Source organism: Buceros rhinoceros, unplaced genomic scaffold (genome assembly GCF_000710305.1).
Source record: "Buceros rhinoceros silvestris isolate BGI_N320 unplaced genomic scaffold, ASM71030v1 scaffold4361, whole genome shotgun sequence".
Taxonomy (NCBI): Eukaryota; Metazoa; Chordata; class Aves; order Bucerotiformes; family Bucerotidae; genus Buceros; species Buceros rhinoceros.
In genome coordinates, this window is record NW_010393610.1 from 77,358 (window position 1) to 92,895 (window position 15,538).

General features: G+C 44.1%; 1 protein-coding gene across 1 annotated transcript in view; it reads left to right on the plus strand.

Annotated features, from left to right (window-relative positions):
* The window catches only part of LOC104501149 (protocadherin-15-like), a gene marked incomplete at both ends in the record, with an annotated part of 98,313 nt that overhangs the window by 72,582 nt on the left and 10,193 nt on the right, over positions 1–15,538 (plus strand). The window contains 2 exons of the mRNA XM_010144911.1: positions 6,824–7,017; positions 13,578–13,710. Coding sequence (XP_010143213.1) covers positions 6,824–7,017; positions 13,578–13,710 — 327 coding nt within the window. The remainder of the gene's footprint in view (positions 1–6,823; positions 7,018–13,577; positions 13,711–15,538) is intronic.

A 15,538-nucleotide genomic window follows, 5' to 3' on the forward strand; every position in this document is an offset into this window, starting at 1 on the left:
TTCGGGGCCTTGACCCAGCCACTCCTCCCCCAGCCTGTAACGCTGCAGGGGGTTGTTGTGACCTAAACAACATGAAGCTTGTTGTTTTTCTGCTGAAATGAGAATTTATGTTGTAGCAGTGTAAGTGCTCTCTTGTCGTTGCCACATTGCTTTTATCATCCTGAGAGTAATAAGGGATTAAGATTTTTTCTTCTTTTTTTTTTTCTGAGTGCAGTTACGTGAGAATGTACAAATAACCCCACTTTGTACTTGCTTGTTGTCCCAGTTTGTAGGAAATTATTTCAAATTTACTCCTGGAAAAAACAACCCCAAACATATTAGTTAATGGTTTCGGTACTGTCTGGTAGATGGTAAAAAAAAAAAAAGTAAACTAAAAAATCCTTAGTCTTTGCTTGAAATAACCACAAATGGCAGGGGAGAAAAAATTACAAGTGAATTTTTTTCCTCAAGTTTTTTTTTCTCCCTCAAGTAATTAGAGCAAGGCGTTTCCCTCCTTTCTTTGTTGCCTTTTAGAGAAGTGGGCAAAACAGAGGAAACAAATTTGTGTGCTCCTGAGTTGCTTTGGTTTCATCTGGGAGCCTGGTGGTGGCGGGTAATCTACTTTTTTTGCCTCCTAGCTGCCGATGTTAGCTGCAGCTTTGCTTTGTTCCCTTAATAGGAATGACTTCCCTCCACTTTCTGAGGGTGTAGAGTGGAGCGTGAAATCTCTGCTCCCTGACTCCCCGGGCAGGGTCGAGAGCAGGACCGCTGGGATGTTGGTTTGGGGAGGTTTTATTTCAGTTGTCTACTCTGAGAACTTGTGAGGTGTTTGAGGCCTTGATTGAGGGAAGTTGAAATGTCTGTGTATTCTGTCCCTTTCAGCTTGAGAATTTCTTACCTGATTTTTCCTTCTGCTTTTATAGGTATTTCATTGTGCTCTCTGAGAGAGACAGTAGCTGATGGAGAAATCTGTGATTTAAAACAGTTAATGTGGTGAATAATTAACGCTAGAAAGACTGATTAATATTAAACCTGTTGAAGTACTTAATTCCATCTTTTATTACCTTGTTATAATTTTGCTGTCCTGTTTTCCCCTTTTCTTTCCTGTTTTTCACTGTCCTGTTATTTAGGTATTTAAACTAGTTACACACTGATGTTTGGAGTATGCACCGTAATACAGTATTTCACATAAGTAATTAAAGTCCACTCTGCTTCTTTAGACATCTCTCATTTCTATAAGCACGGCACAGAAAATACTGGGCAAGAAAACGAGAGAGCTGAGAAGGGACTGAAGATGGCAAAAAACATTATCCACCTAAATCTTCATGCAAATTTACATTAATGTCAAAAACTTCCTTGGGCCACAAAGAGATTTTGTGTATGTTTTCTGTAGAGAAAACTCCTGAACTGGCCCTAAGTAGTATATGCCTTTAAATTTAGGAAATGGAAATATTCAAATTTATCTGTGTATCTTAATTTCTACTTAATTTCCTGTTGCAGAGGTATGACCCGTGTTCAAGGGCTCGCTTATGAGAACAGTTAAATCGCTGCATGATTGAGAATGGAGAATAAGCTGTGGAGAGGGTTAGTGTGTTACCTGTTCACCTTGTGTGAGCTGGAAATATTCTGCCTGAGATCACCAGTGCAAGTCACTTCGGAGGTCTGCCGCAGATCCTGGTTACACAGAACACTTAATACATCGCAACATAAGTGGTCACGGTGGTGAAGGTCAGAACTGAAAGCAAAAAAGATACAACATAGAAAAACTGCAGGCAGTCAAGTTCCATCACTCATCTTGTGCTCACAGGATAAGAAGTCTCAAGCAGTAACAGCATTTTCGGTTGTACACAGGGACAAATTTTATTTAGATCCATTAAATAAATGCTTCCTCTGGGACCGTTTTGCCATTACCTTCTCAGTGCTCCATTCGCTTTGTCTCTTTTAAACGGTTCCTTTTCGTTCGCTGCACACACACACGTGTGACTTGAACCATCCTTGCGTGTGGCCACTGGAGTAGGTGTTACAGACAAACACGCAGCTTGCCGTGAAGCCCAGAACAGTTCAGAGGAAATCTTTGCACGAGTCATGTCCGAACCACTCTTAATGTTTTCTTTATGTGGTTATTTGCAGCCTTCAGTCCATCAGCATATTAATTTCCAACTACGAAGTAAACATTATTAGCAGAGGCAGAAAACAAAACTGGGTTATGTTTGCATTTCTCAGTGAACGTACCTATGTACTGCAGTAAAAATAATAGCTAGAGACTTAATGAAATGTCTGAAGAAGGTACTGAGGAAGTATTTTGACCTACTCCGTTAGCATTACATTTTGTTGCCTCAGGTTCGGGAATATCTCCCTCACAATCCTCCTCGTCTCTGAGTCGTAGGAACTCATGAGTGCTTTTCCTAGTGCAGCTCACGGCTGAGCCGTGCTGCCGAGCCCTAGAAGGATGAGGAGGGATGCCATCTAAGTTCTGGCAGCCCCACGTTTTTCACTGGTCTGCTGCTCTAGAGAGCGACTGTGCCGTTTCCTCCACACTGTTACACAACATAACCGTGTACTGAATGGGGCTCTGGAGTCTTGTACTTGCTTGACTGGAACATGCATTTCAAGGACAGCTGTTGGAAGGCGAGCACAGCTTCTGCAGGATTTCCTTTAGGTCTGTATGAGTCAGACCAACTTCGCTGAACATTTAATTTGTTCAAAAATGTAGGTTGGTAATCACTTCATCTGTTCAGGGCAAGGTCACTAAAAACGTCGCTGCGAACAGGTTGCAGGTCAAATGTTGAAGCCCTGATTCATTCAAGTATAAAGTGACTCTGAAAAGAGCTGATACAGTGACCAAGAGCGTATCAGGCAAGAAAACCACTTCTTGCTGCAGCAGAACGGGCACCTATTTTGCAAAACTTCAATACATTAAGTCACAGGTCAAATGTTGAAGCCCTGTTTCATTCAAGTATAAAGTGACTCTGAAAAGAGCTGATACAGTGACCAAGAAAGAAAAACACTTCTTGCTGCAGCAGAACGGGCACCTATTTTGCAAAGCTTCAATACGTTAAGTGTTAATGTGATGAAGCCAGTACTGCTGGATGCAGAATGTTTCTTAGGAAAGAAAAATAAACCTTGTTTTGTATTTCTTCCGTTAGGTTTTGGAACGTGTTTCTCAAATCTTGTTAACTATGAAGCTCTATCGGTCTGGGACAGCTGGAGACAAAATTTATAAAATCATTTATTATGGCAGCTGTTAAACTTCAATTCAATTCTGTTTTTGATTCCTGGTTTTGCCCTCAAAATGTTGTTCAAGTCACTTATCTTTTCACACATTCAGTATTTTTAGGTTTAATTAACCTTATTAATCTATGTACTTGTGTAGTCAATTAATTTCCTTTTTCACGTCATCACAGTAATAACTGGCCTTGTTCCAAACCCTCTCACTAAATACTTAGGACCTTGTGTTTTGCATAAAACCTTTGTTTATCTCTGTGTGTTACTTTGTAAGTTCAGTAGCGAAGGCTGTTGCAGCGCTTTTCCTATCTCTGTCACTTAGTTTGATGGTTACTCATTGCAACGTCTAGACACAACATCCACTTGTGTGTAGAAGAAACCACAGAGTGATGAGGGATTAAAGAAATGGAGTTTTAGAGGGGTTCAAGCTCTAAACCCTAGGAGGGTGCAGAAGGTCTGTTTCACCTGCTGAGTTTTGGCATGCTGAAGGTGACCATAGCAAGTTAATATATTGATATATTGAGACATCATATAGGTGGAACGCAAAGCGTGTTTCAAAAGTGCCGTTTTCATGGGATGACTTCTTGAGAATTTCAGAAGAAAATATAAAATGAGATAGATGTGTTCTCAAAAACTAACGCATGAATATTAATTGGTCTTCTTAAACTTCTAAGAGGAGATAATTTTCTAAAGTATTTGAAGTCTTTATGCTGTGTTCAATATGCAGTATGTCTCAAAATCCTACAGGAGGATGAATTAAGAAGATTTGCTCATTCTAGTGCAACAGTGCTGTTTGCATTGTTGGAGAGAAGAAACAAATTTCTTTGTTGGACAAAGAAATTAGAATAAAATCGGTTTAGATAAATCAAAATGAAGTATTTCTGTGTTGGAAGTTTGCTTTGGTCACTGCGCTCTGTGTGAAAGAAGCAGAACGCTGATTACTTCAGGAGAAAAGTAACTTCTCTAACGTGATATTCACTTGGTGAATACTGTGTGCAACTCATTCCGTGTTAAAATGGTTGGTCCCCATAAAGTATCTCAGTCCCTATCAGCAGTAGTATCTTGCACCCCTGACACAAAGGGCAAACCCCACTTTTGTTAATACACCTAGATCACTTATCTCTTAGCATTTCAGTTAGTTTATTCTGTTTAAGCTATTGTGGGCTTAGTTCTTGCTTTTGAGCAAGTTATTGACTTTTTTAAATGAAATTTCATATTTCACTGAGCCTACATGCATAAAGAACCGAGATTATCCCATAAAGCAGCTAGATCCCTGAGTTTTTCACATACTCCCCTTGGTGTTTAATGTTGTATGCAAATGCAATTAACTTACTACAGCTCTGGGTTTTTATTTTTCATCTCCCTTCTTATTCTAGTTACAAGGTTTGGTTTCTGCTTTTCCAGTTCTTTAGCCGCCCTTGGGCAAATGTGGTTTGAAAGTTGTAGGTAGTGCTCTGAAAGGCTGTGACCTGCTGAAGGTTGAGCGTGATGCCTTATTGATTAATCGATTACATTATATCCTAATATAGCGGAGAATTCAGTGATTCCTCCACCCGTCTGAAATACTGTCAACTGTGAGAGTGTCACAAGGATGAGAAAAGGGTGCGTGGCAGGCAGACATTCAGCCTGCTGCGTTGGCTGGCCTTGGCTGAGATAACGTCTGTTGATCCTGCCATTGGCTGCACAGTTGTCGCTAAGGCTTTGTGTCAGCATGTGGTACCCTTAAACCCGGGACTTGCGATGCTGCACATGATGCTGCCCGCTGGCACAAGTGTTTCTGTCAAGGAAGCCAAAACAGATGCGCCAGCAGAGACCTCTCAAGAAGCAACATGTCTGCTCTTGTTTTTTCATCCTCACTTTAGGAGCCCGCAGGAAATAAATAATTTCTGAGGCTGAAGTTTCTTACTGCTCTGTACATCTTGGGGGGGCAGCTCTGCTGGTGTACCTGCTGCTACCCCTTGCCATTTCCCACCTCCAACTGCTCGGCTGCAGCTGGGAGCAGCAGGAGCCCAGTGTGCCGTCATTCCCTGTCATTTCCACTCCACCGCTGCTGGTACTGGGCAGCTGGCTGCACGTGCAGCAGCACCACTGCCGGCTGCAGCCCCCTAGGTGTTCAAGTGCTGCTTGTATGTCTTTATGTCATCCTGTGCGCTCTTTGAGGTAATATATAGTCATTCAAAAGAGCCAGCTGGGAAACCACGGTGTGTATCACCAAAATAACCCCAGAGGAAAGAAGGAACTGACCTTACGCAGCCCAGAGGCACTGGCCTGCTTTGGTGGTACTTTGGTGACTCGACCCTCAGGGTAGCAGAACGCCGCTCTGCTCCTTTTTGTTTTCTGAATATGGTAATAATTGAGATGCAGTTTCAGTCACGGTGATACAAGCCATGTGGTGGGCACTGTAAGCCGCTTGTTGCATGACTATATATGTGTGTGTGTATACATATAGGTGTTGCGTTGTGTTAATTCTGTTTATCCGTAAAGGAAGAGGAGAGGTGAAAGGCCTTAGCTAGGACGTTGGGCTGTCAGCTGCCGTGGCTGAGGTGTGGATGCGTATTTCTGACTGTGTTACGGCAGGAATCCGATTCGAAGTCTCAGACTGCTAGTTTTTTGCCCTATAGTATGGAAGTCAGAGTCAGTACTTGACACTTGGCTAAAAGCCATCAAACGTAATTACTGAGCTATATTTTCTGGCTGTGTGTGTACATCATTGAGCACGGCACGCTACAGAAGTGGGATAAACCCATTGCCTTTCCCACAGGTAAGCTAATCCCCTCATTTTGTTACATCATTATAATTTGGGTCTAAAATTTTAGACATTAGATTTTGCTCATGCTCAGGATCAAAACTGTACAATTATATAGAAGAAATGCTGCGTGTGAGAGCAATCATGGTCCCGGCAGGGAGACTGTGCAGAGGCAGCAAAGCGCAGAAGTGCGGTCTCAGTTGCGTTTATCACACGGCTCTGAGATGCCCCCCACCAGCGCAGCCTTTCAGGTAGGTGCTGTCATGTTGCCATGTGAAATGGGCCTTGCGTGTCCGTGATGGGCGCGGTTGTGTTCCCTCCGTGTGTATCGGTATGGGAACAGCTGCCGTTTCGCTTCCACTGCGCTTCCTTTACGGTAGGTGCACACGTGAGTAATTCAACCGCTGTTCTCCAGTTCCACACAACGAGGGCTTGTAATGCAAGAACTGCCTATCAGAATATTTGGCAGTAACGAGGCTGTCACTTCGAGGAGTGTAGAGAGGTGTGGGAGCTTTTGGTAATTAAGTAAGGTACAATCCTCTTGTTACATTGGCAACACAATAAGTATATTCTTCCCCCCTTTATAGGAAGTGTTATAAATTCCAATTCGCAGAGTAAACTTAATTAGTTTTCTTCCTTAGTATCTTAAAATAACTTGCTTGCAATCTTAGCTAAACAGTTTTTCTCTGCTTCATGATGTTTTTACGCCTATTATCCTTCATTTAAATTATATCCTTGTTGGAAATTACTGCATATGTTACAGGTGTTCAGGTTTCCCCTCTACTTCCTCTACCCCCACTGAGTTACCTTACAAAAACCTGTTAAAGTACAACACTGAACCGTGCGTGCTGACATTCTGGTTTTGAATTGCAGCTCACTGCTGTAGATGCGGACGAGGGACCCAATGGACAGATAGTATATGAAATTTTGGCTGGGGATCAGGGAGACTTCATCATCAATGACCAAACAGGCCTTATCACCATTGCTCCGGGAGTTGTATTGTCAGTGGGGAGATCCTACGCTCTCACTGTCAAAGCATCCGATAGTGCTCCTCCTGCGCAGAGAAGGTAATTTATCTTGTAACCCAACTGATGTTCTAACTGGTGCTTAGCAGCGGGTAAGAAGTGTGGCACACCCTTACGTCTGTAACTCCACACTGGAATACAGTTCAACGTGTTCCATTTGGTGTAAGGACCGTATTTTGAAAAATTGTCTTATGAGAGGTCTTTTACTATTTGTTCCTTATTTCTGTTTTCCTTACAGTACACAGTTTTCATTATTTCATTTGCTTGCAGTGATCTGTTTTTTAAAACTTCACATGTCGTGCTGTGATTGCGCGTGCCCGTTTGTTCAGAGAAATTGAAGTGAAGGTATATAAGGAGGAAGGCAATTGAGAAGAGAGGCTTTTTTGTTCAGAATGCAGCTTGCTGTGATGCAGAAGGGATCAGAAACAGTCTGGTTGCTGAGCTGGAGACCTGTTCCCCAGATACAGGGTGTACAAGGTCACCAGACTTGGCATGCTGTGGATGTACTGGACGTGTTGTGTCAGTGATGAGCAGTGCCCCCACTAAGACCTAAATTCTCACCGGCAGAATTCCTTCTGCTCCCCACCAGCTGATAAAGAACAGCAGCCTGCAAATCTAGGATGGTCAGAATAGGATGGTCTCATCTTAAAAACAAGCACTGAGTCCTACTTGCCTGCTTCTGTTGAGTTAGTTTCCTGCATATGGCAATCATACACAGATTTTGTTTCGTGAAGGTGTGGAGGAGTGTGTATAAAGGCGGATCTTGAGCTCTGGGCCTCACGTTGATAACGTGACAACCTCACTGACTGAAGAGGATGACAGAGAGGAACAGTAGATTTCAGCAACCTCCCACAACCTTTTCCTTTTTCCTCAAAGTGGGAATGTAAGAAGGAAGGATAATACAGAGGTGGAATTTCACTCATTGGCTTTTCTTCAGGACCTGCTGCTTCACTCTGTCTCCAAGGAAGCAGCTCATACTGTTGTGCACCTATTTTATAATTACATTTACCAATCACTGAAGTACTTAGATTGTTAGATTGTTGTAAAACTAACACCTGGTAAGACAGTCTTCTGGTTGAATTTTCTTTTCCTTTCCTTCTTGCTCCCTTTCTTGATAAACTCTCGTAGGGAGGCTGATGATAGGCTATTAGTAGTGCCAAGGAGAAGATTGTGGACTGTTATGCACTACTTTTGTGTAGTACTAGCATGGTATTAAAGTGGAGGCCAAAAATCAATAATGCCATTTCAGAGATCTTCAGAATGCAGTGGTGTAGCCCCTACAATACAGCTTTGATTACTATCAGCTTCTTTTATGTTCGAGAAATCTTTATGTTGTCTAAAAATATTAAGACATCATACTTCTGGTGATGTGTGTTGGGAGTGTGTGCTTCCTCCTCTGAAAATGCCTTTAATGCAGTAAACTTCAAACGTGGAAAAGCACTCTCCTTTCTCGTTTCTGCCTGTCACCCCTTTTATGGAATTACAGCATGTAATTTGCTTTATCGCTTTTAATGAGTGATCAGAAACCCACTCCATCTAGGTTGTGTTTCCACAGGTGGGTGGCCCCAGGGCCAGCCTGGCCTCGACTTGAGGTGCATTTGGGGCCCAGAGCTGGTTTTTGTGTTTCTGTGGAGGTTAAAAAGTCAGGGGGAGGGACCCTGGAGCTTCAGCGAGGTGCTGTGGGGAAGGAACGTGGACAATTCGCTGTAAGGGACATTCAGACAAAAAGAGTTTGCTGCCTTTCTGGTGTTCTTTCTGTCAGAAACGAGCTGGTGGTGTGGGAAGCAGACTCTTGTCCATTTACGCAGAGAAAGCCAGGGAGAGCTTAGGTGAGCAACCTCTCTGAGGTCTTTAAAGCTGTCCTTCTGCATCTGAGTGCCTCCTTCTGGCGGTGAGACAGTTGCTATCGCACACTTGGGGTTGTATGAACTTCTCACTCCTTCTAACGCATCACGCTCCGTTAGGTGGTTCACGCTGCCTTGCTGGAGGCAGTAACCAGTGTTGGAGACTTTTAGGAGTGGGCTCGGTGTAGCCACCCTTATGCACCTGTGCAGGCAGGAAGGTGTGCCCTGTAAAATAAATAAATAAAGGATTTTGGTGTAATTTCAGATATTAAGCATTTTTCCCCAAATCTGGGTTCCAGTGCAGGACATCCCAAACTAACTGTAGCCGTGTGTGAACTGGCTGGGTTTCAGTTATCCCCTTGCTTATGCACAAAGCAAGAGCAAACTACTACAGGAAACTACTACTGGCAGACTACAGGAACTTCAGCTTTGTAGCCTTTGTGAGCACAGATTTAAATTGAAATACGTTCTGTGTAGCTTTTTTTTTTCTTTGCACAGTACGACACATTAGATTCTTGGCGGGTGACTGTGCATAAAACAAGATATTTGCCTGAGTACTACTAAGGTTTCTATCTGTCGCAAGCATCATTAATGTAAGTTACTGATGTGTACTTAAGCAAGTTTATGAAAGCATTAAAGTTTAAAGATGAAGTTTAGTTTTTTAGAGCTGAGTTGTAGTTAAGCATATAGTGATTTACAGTTTCTATTATTGAAAAAACTGAGGAGGACATTTGTAAAATCAATCAGTTTCGTTCCAGTCCTTAGATTCCTGCACAGTGGAAGAGTGTCACTCAGTGACAACAGTCATCTGCCAGATCATGTCCAATCTAGAAACTACCTGCCCACAAGGAGACTATTGCACTTTTTCCTTGCCTTGCATGTCTCACATGCGTTGCATGTTGGTCCGCATGTGTAGACATATGTTTGTTATATAAAACAGCTGTACGTGGGAAGCACACCGGATTAAAGCAGAGGCAGGGACCAATCTCAGTGGCCCGTTGACTGCTCTCCTCACGTTACCTTTTCGCTGGAGTAGTGTAAAAGCCGTACTTCCATGCTCGTGGGTTTGAACACCTTGCAGTTCCTGAGCTCCGTCTCAGTGTATTCACCCGTCCCTGCGCTGTTAAAACACCAGCTGCAGTTTTGGGGAGGCTCAGCTCTGTCTCCTTTCCATTCCCATGCCAAAGTGGGTGTTGCTAGCTACTTAAATGGGCTGTATGTAGAACACACCAAAGGAAGGGGCTGAAATTGCCGAAATGGATTGGAAATGAAAAATAGTAGCTGTGTACCAGTATAGTGCTTTGAGTTTGCAGACTACTAGTGCTTTACTTTCGTGATCGTATCGTAAAAATTTGAAGAAAATTTCCTTACGACTGTGAACAGAAGCCTTTGTTTTTTAGAGCTTGATAGATAATAAATCAGCTTGGGTATTAGTAAGATGTAGGAGGATCAGGAAAAAAAATTATACAGAACAGTATATTTCATTAAAAACTCGGCAGCAGAAGAAAAATGCACACTAAACCACAACTATTTGGGTGTGTATATCATAGACAGCAGCTGTCCCAAGAAAATCTGCAGCCCCAGTGCTCAAGTGGTATTTTGTCTCTTAATTCGTTGTGCCTGTTGTTGAGCATTTGATGATGGTGATCTTTTTAGTCCAACAATGTAAGGTTGGAACATCAGTTCAGAAAGATTAATGGGAAATGAGGGAGTATTTTAAAACAGACAAGGCAGGAAACCGACGAGTTTGAAAGGAGGTGACCTGCACTGAAAGATTGTCTTTTGTTGTGATTGTCCGTCTTCCTCTGGTTGCATTGGTTTTGTTTACATCCACGGAGCCAGTAACCAAATTCAGCTTCTTAAATGCGGAAGGATGTGATAGGTGGGAAGGCTCTGTCATTCACTGGTGCGTTTCAGTGCAAGTTCTGCACTTGTTTAAAGTTTGATTATGTCAGATAAAGACCTGACTATTATGTTCAAAGCAGTAAGATCCTCATCCGCTGTATTTGTGGATGGACGTGAATCCAGCATTTGCTCCAGAGAGATGTAGAATCGCAGAATGTTCTGGGTTGGAAGACGACTTCGTAAGTCATCTAGTCCAACCCCCCTGCAGTAAGCAGCAGCATCTTGAACTAGATCTTGTTGCTCAGAGCCCTGTCCAACCTGACCTTGAATGTTACCAGGCATGAGCCACACACCTCCTCTCTGGGCAACCTGTTAACAGCTTGGAGCCTGCAACATGGCTGCGGCCAGGCAGCATCCACAACACCACTGTCCGTGGGAAGCTCAGGATTGCCCTGGACTAGCTGGTAGCCAGGATTTTAGGGCACAGCTAGACTGCCATGCCATGGCTAGTGGTGGAGCAGTTGAACATTTAAGGCTTATTAGAGTCAAGTGGTATATATTGTTAATATATATGTGGTGGGTTGACCTTGGCCAGCTGTTGGACACCCTCCCAGCCGTGCTCTCACTCTCCCTCCTCAAGAGGACAGGGGAGAAAATAAGGTGAGAAAGCTCGTGGTTTGAGGTAGAGACAGGGGAGTCACTTACCAGTTACTGCCACGGGCAAGGCAGACTCAACTTGGGGAAAATTAATTTAACTTTTTGCCAATTAAAATGGGGTTAGGTGGTGAAAAATAAAGACAAAAATGAAAACAGCAACTTCCACCAACTCCCCCTTTTTCCCATGTTCAACCTTACTCTTTCATTCCCATCTCCTCCGCCTTGAGCGGAGCAGGGAATGGGGGTTACAGTTGGTCCACAACAGCCCCCCTGTGCCGTGCCTTCTTCCTCACTCCTTTCCCTGCCCCACTGAGGTCTCCACACAGGCTGCAGGGCTGAAGGATCACCTTCTCCTCCTCCTCTCCTTCACGCTTGCAGGGCTGTTCCTCATGCTTTTTTCCTCATTCTTCTCCTGTTTGGTGTTTTTTCCCCTTTCACAAATCCATTTCCCCAGAGGCCCCACCATCGGGACTGAGGGGCTCAGCTGTGCCCGGCCCTGGGCAGCCCCAGCCTCTCCTCGCAGAGACCCCGCAGCCTCAGCTGCCAGCCTCTGGGCACAGGCACTCCATGCAGAACAAGTGACAAGTGCGTCTGTCTCCCAACCAAAGCAGGCAGCAGTGGAGTGGCTCTTGGTACGTGCTCCAGGCTGGCCCAAATGTGTGGCTGAGCTGTGGAAGGTGGGACTCATGGGGCTGGGTTTAATCCTTCCTCGTGGGTTGTGGGGTGCAGGCTGCATGTGTGGATGTGCCCCTAGGGACAGAGCTCCTTCTGCAGCTCTTACCGGAGGGTGGAATTTGTCTTTCTGGACAGACGTGTTTGTGGTTCGTTATTGTGGTGAGCACGCTGCGCGACACAGCCCTTAAAATGTAGCTGCCTGTTGTGGTGTTGCAGTGATGGTCTGCCCAGCTCCAAGCAGTGGACCAGAGTTATAAAACCTGCTGGCAAAAGGCAGTGGGAAACACCTGGAACACAGCAGTGACAGTGCTTGGTCAGAATCCTGTACCGCTAATTAAAAATGTCGATCAGTGACATGTCATCTTCGTATTTAATGAACTCTATCAGTTAACACAGGAGCAGTTTCAACTGTAAGATTCCTAGTAATTTCTGTTGGAAGTCTCTAAAAATGCTTGGAGTTTGCTAGCCCTGCAAGAAGCAGCTCATTGTGTGTTCATGTTTTTCCTGTTTCTCTCCACGCTGCACCATCTCCCCACCTAAAAAAAAAAAAAATAAAAATTGGGGACAAATACCGTATTCCCTTGTCCTGAAGCAGTTTCTCTGCTGCAGCCCTAAAGCCTGAGATTCACCAGCATTGTCAGGGATCTTAGGTGGAGGGAAACCCCACGTAACGTGCACCTGCAGCATAACTCTTCCTCTCCTCAGAGCTGTGTTCTGGGGCAGGGGTACGGATTTAACACACAGCAGAGAAGGCAGGTGGGATAACTTAGCAAAGATGCAAGAGAAACGTCCTTTCAGATGAGATTTTAAGTCTCTCTTTCAACTTCCAGGGAGACTTCTGGCTCCCTTTCTCAGTTTGCAGCAGTTGAAGAGCAGCAGTGTCTACAGCATGGTCTCTACAGGGTCCATAGTGTGTCAGCGTTCCCAGAAGAGCCTTCGACTTGGGAACAGGAATGCTGTTTGTTTGCAGAATATTCGGGTCAGGGGTTCAGTGCAGTTGAAGGGTTTGCCAGGTTCCCTTGGTGGGTTTCGTAGTCTCCTGTATTGCCACGGCTCACTAGTCTGAAATGGGCTTGGGTTTATTTGTGTGAACCGCAGTATTGATGCAGCCTCTTACAGGGTTGTGTACATCAGTCTTCTGCCAGCATTATCCTCTCTGTCAACTCTTCCTGGTCCCTCTCTTCTGAAGAAAGGTGCCAAACCGAAAGACAGCGGGGATGCTCCGGGGTGGATATTGTTCATGGCAGGAGCAGTTACCATCTCAGAATTTGTCATGCTCTTCTAGAGGACACAGAATCACCAGGGTATCAGGAGTTGCGGGGTGTGTGCTGATATCTTACTGCTTTGTTTTTCAAAGAACACTTGGGCCACTTCTAAAGAAATTATTTTGCTTTTCTTCTGTTAATTTTCGATGCTTTGTTTTCGATGCAGAATGAAAAATATGTTCTGAAGCTTTCAAAGAAGCAAAGGGAGGTTGTTAGAGCTGGAGAACGCGGTGTTATAAAACACTCATTGTTGGTTGCCTTGTGTTTGTTGACGTATTGATTTTGACTTTGACTTCTTTTCTTTCTTTCATTGCAGGAGCTCTATTACTACTGTTTACATTGAGGTCCTTCCACCCAACAACCAGAGCCCTCCCCGCTTTCCCCAGCTGATGTACAGCCTTGAAGTCAGCGAGGCCATGAGAATTGGAGCCATTCTGTTAAACCTGCAGGTACAGATGCTTCCCTGTAAGCCTTTACCGCATTCCTCCTGTTTGTTCCCTTGCCGTACAGAACCCAGTCCTTGCATACAGGGGTAAAGGACAGTTTATAGGGATAAAAAATTATTTAATTGTAATAAATAGCCCCTTTTACATGGATCGTATAGGAAAAGCGCTTTCTTAGACATTTATCTAACTTCTTTCTTGTGTTAAATGTGCTAAAAAGTACTATAGGCTGCATAAGGGACTGGAGTGTATGAGAAAAAAAAATCACATTAATGGCTCGAAACTTGAAAGGCCTGTGATTTCTTGTGTTAAAATTTTTCCATATATACGTTTGCCGGCAAATCAGAGGAGCGTAGGGCCTTCTGCACCTCATTCACTTGGAATTTCAGCAAGATTTTTGGCTCTCAGCCTTCTTTAGCCTGTCATTTTTGAAAAGCATCTGAAGATACTCGCTCCCCTTGGTGCACGTGTCAGCTGCTGTTAACAGGCTCACAAAAAGCTGTGCTGCCTGACCACCCCAGCGGTCCGACCAGTGGCTGTGCTGACTGGGCACCTGGTGCAGCTCTGCAAGGGGAAGCAGTGCAAGCACATTAGTCCAGCATTGCTTATAAATAATGCCACACTGACAGACTTTGCAGACCCAGATTGCTTCCCTGTGTCCTGCCACATGGTTAATATATCAGCTTTCCCCTGGCTTATTTACTGTTCCCTAAGCTTTTGCTGCATTGTTTTCTGTCCACGTCTTGACAGCCAGCTGTGCAAAATAGGTAGATAAATTACAACTCTTTAGATAACTTTTTTTTTAATCAGGAACTTAATTTTCTTATCAAAAAGTTATGGCCTTGTGTCTAAAGCAGTAAACTCGTTATAGCATGCTCGCCTGACTGCGGTGCCTGTAAACACCATAGCATTGTTCACACTTCATATGAAGTCATTCAGAGGAAGAACACTGGAGATACTGGAGCCAGGCAGAAGCCATAGAGAGCCATAGCCTTATCTGCTTGAAGTCCCTGTAGCTCTGCTGAGGTCTGCTGAACTCAGTGGAATTAGGTCAGTTCGTATCAGCTGAAGCGTGTGGCTCTGTGTGTTTTGCACATTCAGTAAATGAAGAAAAAATAATCCAAACCAAAGTGTGTGAAATAAAGGAACACTGATCGAGTCACTGTTGCAGGTGAACAGGTAAATTTCTATTAAGATCAGTTGCTGGTGAAAGATTGTTCTGGATGGTTAAGCTGATACAGTCACCTGCACAGAGGGAGGAGGACTCGTTTAGCTCAGCGCTGAAAACTGACATCTGGCATGTCTTTAATGCCTACAGTGAGTTCAGAAATGAAGATCCTGCTGTTCAGGAGCCTTCTCCTCAATGGTGGGGAGATGCTTAGCTTTGGAAATCCCAAAGAGTAACGGGAGCCAGGAGCATGCCAAGGAACAGAAGCATTTGTGTTTACTTGGCAGGTGCTGGATTATATAGCTTAAGCCCTGGGTAATCTTTGGAGGCAGAACTATTACCAGGTTTTAGTATTGAAGGATTTTATGCCATTTAAACGTGGTTAGAAAGGGAACCTCATTGTTGGAATGTCTGCTTTAATGTTTCACTAAACCCCAAACACTTTACCTCGATTTTGATTTCCTTTCCAAGTGATCCTTGGTAAAATATGCTGGGTAAATCTGGGAGAGACAGTCTGAGCCAAGCAGGGGAGATGCAAAATGGTCGTGCCAGCTTCCCTCCTCCTAGCCAGGATGCTGGAGAGCGTTTTGGTGATACAGCAGTGGGCGTTCTTTTCCTACATGCCCAGGATCCTAAGAAATGATGAGTTGCTGTGTGGGGAAAGAG